The sequence below is a fragment of the Toxotes jaculatrix genome, chromosome 15, assembly GCF_017976425.1.
Source record: "Toxotes jaculatrix isolate fToxJac2 chromosome 15, fToxJac2.pri, whole genome shotgun sequence".
Lineage (NCBI taxonomy): Eukaryota > Metazoa > Chordata > Actinopteri > Toxotidae > Toxotes > Toxotes jaculatrix.
In genome coordinates, this window is record NC_054408.1 from 10476939 (window position 1) to 10487203 (window position 10265).

The 10265-nt window shown below is 40.3% G+C and overlaps 1 protein-coding gene across 2 annotated transcripts; it reads left to right on the forward strand.

The window, feature by feature from the left end:
- Positions 1-266: 266 nt before the first annotated feature.
- On the forward strand, positions 267-7401 carry fancb (FA complementation group B). 2 transcript variants are annotated; one of them, XM_041056881.1, is made up of 9 exons: positions 267-1361; positions 1453-1608; positions 1756-1845; positions 2314-2442; positions 3278-3450; positions 4191-4615; positions 4697-4937; positions 5933-6009; positions 6109-7401. In XM_041056881.1, the coding sequence occupies exons 1-9, from the start codon at positions 453-455 to the stop codon at positions 6342-6344; spliced, it is 2436 nt and encodes an 811-aa protein (XP_040912815.1). In that variant the 5' UTR covers positions 267-452; the 3' UTR covers positions 6345-7401. The 2 variants fall into 2 exon arrangements, with proteins under 2 accessions (XP_040912815.1, XP_040912814.1); XM_041056880.1 differs by having other exon boundaries at positions 5933-7401.
- The last annotated feature ends 2864 nt before the right edge of the window (positions 7402-10265 follow it).

Sequence of the window (10265 nt, forward strand, 5' to 3'; positions counted from 1 at the left end):
AGCCGTGGCCACACCTCTCTTCTGTACTCTTTGTTTTAACTTGAAGAGTTGAGGAACCGTTGGGTGTTATCCAAGATAACGGGAAATAGAAAGGGGTGATCTAATCATTCATACAGCTGATTCGTTTAGGACTAGAGAGCTAAATATTTTTATTTTAATGTCGCCAACTGACTTTTGTTTACTTACTGTCACCCATAATGCACCTGACAGGAAGCGCTGAATTTCAGTTGGCGCGCTGATTAGAGGATACAAACAGTCGGTATGAAACAGTGGGTAAGGCAAAATTTCTCACCCGCAAGTAAATGTAGCAACTAGTTCTCCATTTCTACATCTTGGTGACACTTTTGCCATGAAAGTGACAGCCCCCAACTTAGCATTAACATTAACTCAAGCTGTCAATAGGGAGGGAACGAACCTTGTTGGGACCCGATCCTGCTCTGCTGTATAGGGAGATGGAGACATTGCTCTTGGAAGATTTGTATGGAAATCCCCATCGGCTTTCCCTCTGTGGAAAGATAATCTTATTTTACTACAAACCAGCTTCAGGCACAAATGACGGCGAAAGAAGCGAGTTAATATTCTGCAGCCTTTCATTTGAACGGGAAGACAACGCGTTCCTGAAGGCAGCGCATGGAGAAGCCGTCATCAGCAGGAAAACATCAGCTCATGTGGATATTGTAAAATGTAAATGTGCCATAGACGTTCAGAGGAGAGTCACCACGCCGTGTGTTTTGGTGACACAGAAGAGTGAGAAGGGAGAGAGCTTCCAGTATAGTCTGTTCACACTGAGCAGCTCAAATCGACTGGAGCGCTGCATTGAGTTTAAACTCCCTTATCGAATCAGGGAGACTGTGTCAATCCTCCAGGGCCCCACAGTGTTGTGGAGTCATGCTGGTAATGTCTTCTATACTTCTTTGCAGGCAGGAGAGGTGAGACAGATACCCATTCAGTTGTCCCACAATGTTTTTGGACAACTTCCACTCCGCAAAGGACAGGTATTTGTTCTTGGTCTGCAAAATGAAAACAGTCTGTCCACAAGCCAAACCATGGGCTGTTTTGTTGAGAGTGGACATGCGTTTGATGGCACTATGATTCTACCTCATCCCTACATTTGCATCACACGGTGCATCTTGGTGCTCTCAGCTGACAGAGTGAATGGTACACTGAAATGTGCTGTGGTTGCAGCGACTTCCAATCAGCAACTCATTTATTTTGAGAACGGAATCATAAAAGACACATGTCAGCTCCCCTTTGAGCAACCTGAAGATATTCAGGTGGTCAACGCTGGAAGGAATGGCTGCCTGTTTGTCATATCCTTTCACCAGGGACATGTTTGCGCTATATGGAAGGAAACATTTGAGGTATGTAGGTTTATGTGTTTTTTTCTAAAGCTATCCGTCATCCAATTTACAAGATTTTATGAGCCCTACTTTGTGAAACTCTCTTCTCCAGATAGCCTCCCACTGGTCAGGTGTCAGCTCCGTTCATGTGGATGACTTCCTGGGATGTGGAACAGACCAGATGCTATTGGTTTTTAAGGATGAAGGTGTAATGGGGCAGCCACTGGAAAATTTCCTCATCACCGACCTCTGTGGTATTTCATATTCTGTAAGGCATTTTTTAATATATTTTTTTACTTGTTATGAGTATGCTGTAGTTGTAGGGCATTATATTTCATAATGACATGTATTTTCCCTTGATAAAGTGCATATGTGACAGAGAGCAACATGACTTATTAAAGGTATGTGTTTTCAGAATGGACAGGACACGGCAGAACCGAAGCGATCTCCTCCTCCTCCAGAAAACTATCTTCTAACTCTTCAAGCCTTAGAGTCCAGACTACAGGTGAATATTTATAAAGCATTCCTGGAGTGATATTATTTATATGCTGTTTTGTATCTTGATGATATGATCAGATTGTGTCACTATCACTTGCTGAATTCTGTAAATTACTAAGTAATGATTCAAAGACAAAAATCTACAAATTGTGTTCTTTTTTTGTGCGTGTTAAGAGTTTTGTCTGATGTAATACTTAACAGAGGAACTTTGTTCATTTTACTGAACATTGTCACCTTTGCACATACATTTGTCACAGAGTGATGTCTATCGTTGGCAGAAAAATATCATGTTAGTACTGTGATAGTGGTTTGATTGAATCCATAGCCTCAGCCATGTTATTCCTTATAACCAATGACCTGTTGATTTTATTTGCATGACATGACAATGTCTTAAAAATGAACCAATTTTCATGTGTCAGTCACTCAAGGACAGTTTCCAAAATATACTGTCAGTCAAATATGATCTGTCATTTAGAGTGGACTGACCGTGCTTCAGGAGCTTCAGAGAGAAGTGAGAGTGAAGGAAAGAGTTGTTCAGCAGTCGGTCCAAGCCCTTACTGACGCGGTCTCAGGAAGGCAACCTATTCCCACACAGACTGAGCAGGTACCGTTCATGTGAGAAAATATACAATCATTATTGTGTGCTGTGTTACAGTGTTTAGGTATTATTTTAAGAGGGCTGGAACAGCAACTCTTCACAGCATGAAATTTTACCTTCCCCCTAGTAATGGGACGGGATGACATGAAGTCTTATGACATGATGCAGACAACATTGTGATTCTGATATTAACTGTTACAGTTTTCAGTGGCATTCCCATGATAATGAAATGTCTGTAATGTTGGCATACATTTGAATTCAACTCACAACTTCAGAGTGGAGAATCATATGATGCTTTCATTGGAATTTAAAGATACACAACATTTTACCTGACAACAGCGAAATACATTACTGATAATCCTACCTTCCTCCCCCTCAGTTGGTTAGGTTTTGCTCCAGCGCCTGTCACTTGTTTTGATGAGTTGTCATATTTAAAATGGCACGTCACATGAGACAGAGGCAGCGTCCTTAATGCTGCCACAGGCATTGAGGAAGCAAGATAATAAATGGCCAATAAAAACAAATGCAACAAATGTTTCCTTATCTTCTACTTTGTTGCTCACTGAGTCATTACATTATTTAGATGCTTTTGATTCTGGTCATAAGCCTTACCTTGAAAGTCTGTTGGCCTTACTAATATAACAAACACCCACAGCAAATGGCATATATGAAAAGCAAATTTCAAATTACACTGTGTTTTCAAACAGCATTTTAAAAGTCCAGCACATCTGTACCTAAAGGACTGTTGTTCAAATTGAAATGTCTGACAGAAACCACTATTGCTGTCAGTGCTGTCACACACTTGTCATTGCTGATTATGGTCTTTGCACTTTCTATCCAGGAAGGCCTCATTGCTCTGTGGGACTCTGACGATGAGTCAAAGGATGAGGCCTTGGATGACAAGACGCAAGACATGCCAGCAGTGTCTTCAAAACCTCAAGTTGACAAGCTGTGGCATCGCATTGCACAGGACCGAATGGTTGTGGGAGTGATACTGACGACTGACAGCTCTGAGTAAACATAATTTGATTTTTTTAACTCAACATTAATTGTATATATTTTTGTGTGTAAAGAACATGTGAGCTTTATGGTCTTCAGCCATCCTAAATGTGGCCCATTGAACATGACATTACTGAAACACTTATGTGCTGATTCTTCTAAAATTCACATGCCCTTGATGTCTTGTCAGGCATAAGGAGTTCATCTGGTTGAGTGGATCCATCTGTGTATGGTGAAGATACAAGCAGTATTAATATGACACTCCACACTTGTATTCAAAGAACTTTTTTTTGCTTGTTTGTTTGCATTTTGCAGACAATGAGGTAGCCTGGTAGAGAAACTTAACTCAAAATCTCTGTCAACAAATTGCACAATGAATTAAGGATGTTTGTTTGCTTCTTTGATTGCCAAGCCAGATGCACGGTGGTAGGTGGTCACCATGGCAACAAGATTTTAATAACTCTTCAAGCTCCTTTTGTGGGAATAAGAATCAGATTCCTCTATCCACCTGTTTTTTTTTTGAGAATATGTGGAGGAAAACATGTTTCCAGAGTCTCTGTATTGCTGTTTTGATTAGTACACTTGTTCAACTGGTGTCATTTCACCACCTGGATATATCAGTGTTGTTAATCAGTTTACGAGCAGTCTTACATTCAATCACACACATAGTCTGTAGTTTTGTATCTGATTTCCAGTCTGATTACCCACTGTCCATGTGATATCTGATTGTTAGTGATGTGTTATTTTTGTTCCAGACCAGTGGCCAGTGTGAGCTTATCCATCCTGACAGAGACGGGCCAGAGCTCAACGCCTGCAGTCATCCAGACCCAGAGCCAAGTGTTATGGCTCCCCACATCCTGCTCCTCATCATCATCCTCCTCCTCCCGCTCTGCCTCCATGTTCCCAGAACCTGCAGCCAAAAGAAGCAAGCAGGACAACGCCGGCAGACCCAATGATCTCAACACATGCAGACTGGCTGTGACTGCTGTGACCAGGCTGACTCCTCTGTTGAACTCTGGCTGTGTCAAGTGCCGTGTCATGCTCCATTACGTCCAGAGACAAGATGCTTTTTCCCTCGTGAGCAACCCAATGCCGGTTGTCCTGCATTGTGGTCAAGTTGCTGTAGACATCCACAGTGATTTCCAAACCCAGTTGCTGAAAAACCCAGAACTCAAAACAGGTAAATTCACAAATGCGTACGACTTGAGATTTTAATTTTGATACAAGTGGATGTTCATTATTGTTTTCTTTTTGTGCCCAGATGAGGTGAAAGAGGACTTGCTGAGTTTGTTGGCAGTGCTTGATCGCTGGGTCTTCCACATAGATTCTCCTGATCACAGCTTAGGTGATATAGATGGATGGATTCAGAAAAGAGTGGGTTGTAAGAGGATAGAAGTGAGTCCTCAGTATCTACTGTTAAATTCTTCTGGACCATCTGCTCTGATGCTGCTGCACTGGCATCAGATAACTCCTTTCCAGGGGGAACTGTCAGTCCACTCCAGGTAAATCATTTTTATTTACAGATACCAGTAAGATAGCTGTACTACTGACCTCAGAGCTGTACGTTCTGTTACTTCTGGCCATAATCATTCTATCACTTCATAAAGTAAAGGACTGTATTTTTATCATAAAGTTGAAGGTCCCCCATTAATGTTTCTTACAATCAAAGGAAGTTATTGTTAACATATAGTGTTAACAAAATAAATTGTGTGTATCATTGACGTCCAATCAGAGGTACTGAACCCATATCCTTCTTCTTCTTTCCTGCCTTTGCTGGCTCAATGCTGCCTTTGTTGGTTCATTGCAGCCACGTGTAAATCAGTGGAATTGTGTAAAACCGTTGGTAGGAGTGTGAGGTGCGTCACCCGCTTACACGTGCATCCCTGTGCACGTGCATGAGAACAAACAAAACGGGCACTATTAACAATCAAAACCTTCACAGATGATCTATTATCAAAATACAATTTTTTAATTTGAAATGTTATATGCTGCTTTATATACTTTATATGCTGCTGTTATATGCTTTGACAGTCACATAAAGCCAGAATAATTTGCGTAATGGAGAGTTTTTCTATTTTTTTGCAAACTTTAATGTTTCTGCTCAGTGTATTGGTTCAAACTGTACTACCGGGCACTCTTCTGAATAATTCAGTTTTATTCAATTTAGCTAAGAAAGCTAGTTCTGTAAATAGAAGCAGGCACTATTCGATTTATATTAATGGATTCAAAGTTGACAAGGCTTTGAAGATGACTAGGATGCTTGTCAGTGTGATATTCCACTGAATATCAAAGTGATTAGGATTCTCTGGCAAGCAGAGCACTTAAAATTACAAATACTGCAAATAAATTCTGAACAGATAGGTTGATATGAAACAGCTGATAAATCACGGAAGTTATATGAAGACATGAAGAAATTCAACAATCTTTTCTCTTTTCATTTATTCCATGATGTGTTATGTAATAACATGCACATTCTAACTCTGTTGTTCCTTTGCAGCCAGTTACATATGCTTCAGTTCCTGGACTCTCTCTTGGCTTATCTCCCTGTGTCCTGCACCATCCAGCCTGTTGAAGGTACAAGAGGACAGGGTGCAGCTCAGATATTTTCTTTGGCATTGGAAAAAGAGGTGGTGTCACTCAGAGATTGTGTGTCGTTGCTTCTTTGTGAAAAAGAAGAGGATGAGAAGCGGAGGAACCTTGGACACGATGAGACCCCTGATCCAGGTTCAGTGGAGGGGCTACAGAGGTGTAGAGAGGCGTGGCAGCAGGACATGGAGAGGAGTAGGATGAGGTTGAGCCCCCTGGTGGATGTGGGGAGGTATCGTAAGCTGACCCAAAGCATGTCCAAAGTCCAGCTCGATGGGGATTTGGCAGCTCTCTTAGAAATACAGAGAACTCCGCTCCACTAATATGCTGTAAACATGGTCATTTTTGAAAATCCCATTGCTAGGTTTGCATTTTACTCCATCAAGCAGTAAGTACTAATGGGGGGGAAAACAAGTCTTTAATAGTGCATCATGTCAAGTGTAATAACTGAAAAAAGACAGTTCATCATATATGCTCTGCACGTGTATTAAGAATTACCGCCGTTGCTGGCTTGGCTATGTTCTGAACTCAGACAGCTTCTCCGGGTTCATATCTTTCGAGTGTCTGTCGCTCTGTAGAGCCACGGCCTATTTCCACTGGATCACTTCCTGGGTTTCACAACCTTAATCTGATCCTGATGCGATGCTGCGTCTCTGCTCAGCTTATTCTTCTGTTCATGTCCCTTTAGACCCTCTGTGTTCAGCAATGCTCTTTTGCATTTGTTTGTTGCTGCTGTGTGCTATTCAGTAGGAGACATCTACTGAATAGCACACAGCTACTACTTTCATCCTTGATTGAGAAACTTTTTGTTACGGGTAACGACAACATAGGACAGCGGAGCAAGGGGTTATACATACGCTCACTGGCTGTAGTTGACTGAAAGCTTTTAGTGGTATTTCTTTTCATGGTTCAGTTATTTTCCTGTGAAATGATGTAAAGAAAACTTTGGATACTATTTCTCCTATGATGCTTCACAGGCTGTCAGTGCTGTTCAAGTGCCATTCGTCCAAGTAAACATCAAATCCTACTTAAAAGAGCCTAGTCTTTGCTGTATTAATAAGGTCTGTGGCAGCTTGACCAGTAGTGTTTGCCTTTCTATCCCAGCGGGCGCTGAAAAACAAAGATGCACATTTTGTTTGTTCTGGGAACTACTCCATGTGTTGGTAGTACTCACTTAGTCTGAGGAGAGATCCAGTGCCCCTCTTTTACACCTTTTAATGTTTCTCCATTATTGCCCATAACAGCTTCCACTGGATTTACCGCCACATAACTCCCATAAACATAGTTATACCATAATTACTTCAAATTGCAATGCTGCTATAAGATGATGAAACACTATAGTAGTAAAAAATCTTTTTTCTTGTGTTAGAATGAAAATAAATCTCCTCTTTGCAGCTTTTGCTGTATATACTCAACTCCAGCCTCCATCCAAGCTGATCACATACATCAACAGTTTTGTTTTTGGCTTCTCACACATCTATCACATAAAGACACACACACAACTGCACTTTTTTGGGGGGGGTGGGGGGGTTTAGGTGTGAGACAAACACCTCTGTCACTGCTAGCGATGAAGAAGGATTGTGAATCCTGTACAGTAAATAACACCAGTAAATGGCCAGGGGGGAAGGAGATCACATGTGAAAAGGAAAATTCATCTGTATTGGTGGTCCCTTAGAGCCCTGACTGCCACCCAAAGTAAAATATATGTTTTGTCATCCGATTACTTCCTGTTAAATTCTATTAACTTTGAGTGCTGGAAGTAGGCTGCAGGGTTTCTAACCTCTGCTGAGGCCCCCTCACCTTAATGGGGAACGAAGACACGATGGATGAATAATGTAGCTGCTGTTATGAAACATCTCAGACATGGAGGAAAGTAAAATTTACACCTCATCTTGCTTATTAATGTGACTTGCAGGCAAATTGACACAGGGCAGATTTCTGCATCCTCTGACACCTTTGTGGATGTCAGATGTCTACTGTCACTTTAGTATGGAAGCCTATTTCTACCAGGAAAATTAAAACAGATAAAAAGTTAGTCATGATTTAAAAATGCTCATGGTAAGTGAATAATAAGTTAAAAAATTATAAGATTAAAGAGTAAAGAGGTTGTTTATTTTCTTAATATCCCATGATCTTTAATTGCTATATATAATTTAACTCCATTACTTTAATTCCATAAGTCATTATTTTTTAATCTTTTCATTTTTTTTCCTATTTCTGGCAGAAATGGACTGCAATAATACTAACATGTTTAAAGACCCAGTCTTTTATTTATTGACCCTATAAATATTCGTTTTCATAGTTGAAAAGTTTCAGTTAGAGATGAAAACTCATTTTATGCCTTGCTGAACAGATATGGCTTAATATACAGGATTTCTGACAGCATCGTTAAGTTTACCTGTAATCTAAATGTGTTGTCATTTTTAATGGAAGACTGACCCTTTTGTTTACATTTGAATTCCAGCTTGTGCCTCTAATAATATCAAGCTGATTCATCCATAATAACGAGTGGCACTGCAAAGTCATGTTTATATTGATGCAGTATGATGAGGGCACTGGTCTGGTTGCCTGTAGTTGACTGGTATTGATCAGGGTCAGAGGGTTTCCTCTCCGCTGGACTCTGAAACTGGGTCAACCAAACAGAGTGTGAGGGCATTGATTATATCTACAATATAATGCACAGTGCACAACCCACACACAGTACAACAGTGAACAGGATTCTATAAAGAGAATGTAAAGAGCTCCCATGTGAGGCAACAGTCAAAGATTCAAAGAGAGAAAATCCTTGTGATTTGGCAACATTTAAATCGAGTGTTCCCCATTTTAATTATTTAACCTAGAATAATATTTAGGATATCTCACAAAATATACAATTACAGAGATAAATACTAGTATTTGTTGAGATTGCACCTTTTGCTTATCACATTGCAACACATTTTTATTAAGCCCTTAGGCATGATACCAAACTAAACAGTACACACATGCTGAATTATACCTGTTCTATATGCCATTTTTTTTGGCTTGTGACCACTGAAAATGCAGGATGTTGGACAAGAAATTCTCAACACAAGGTGCTCGGCAGATAGGTGCTCAGTTGTTGTCATGGAGATGATTTAGTTGTACCAAAGTTGAGGTTTTCAGATGCTGCTACATGTTAAAATGGCCACTGAAGGTTTATTAAGTCACGGAGCAAACAGTTCTCAGTGTGGATTCATATACATTTGCTTCTCACGAGGCTACCTTGAGCCATAAGAAAGCAGTAGAGATCAATACTACCGGCCTGTAGATGATCACACACCAACCAACAGCACGTCTGTGGCTGGAGTGCCATGTGTCTCAATGTACCACTTTTGGTACAACATTTGTAAGGCTATATACGGTACTTTCTCTCTCTCTCTCTCTCTCACACACACACACACAGTATCTGTTTTGTAGTTTGAACAGTGCCATGGAAGCATAATCATCTGAATACACCCTACAGAAAATATCCAGATTTGGTTATACGCTTGAGACAGTAGATATCATTTTTTTTATGTAGTGACGTATTTATGTTCAGGCATAAGAGACGCTTTTGGCAAAATCATGCACCGGTGTTCTTAACTTAATTTACGTCTTGCTTTTCTCTCACTACTAGCCCTATCAATTGCCGTGCAGTTGCCGTGGCAACCCTCATTTCTTGTCTCTTTCAGACCTCTCAAAGCAGCCTCCCTAAACCTTAATGAATGAGGGAAAGTTGTTTCCCTCATAAACACCATTATAAGCTGCAAATAATGTTCCTCTCATAAGCTGTCATTCTAATTTTGGTTGCATATAAAGGCTATTGCATCCTCGCATATTCAAACAGCAATAATGATGGGTCGCAATGTAAGGCTGTGTTGGTGAAATGGATGGTATTTCCATGTGAGGATTAGTATTATTGATTAGTTTATAATCCCTGTGTTTTGAGCATTAAAAAAAGCAGTTGGATTATTCATGCAGCCTTCTCAATAAGCCTACCACAGTATTCATCTTTAAAACAAATTAAAGGAACATTAAAATTAACATTAAAGCTGGCATTACCCACAGTAAGGAAGCATTATTGGTGGGATATTGTCATTACATGATATCCATGTGGTCACTCCTGTCTCTTTACGGATGACATGTCTGAGCAAACATGCAATAACAACAGGTGGGAACAGTATAAGAAGAACCTTTATTAGCCCGTGTTTATATCTATTACATTTGTCTTCTCTCCTTTGTGAACA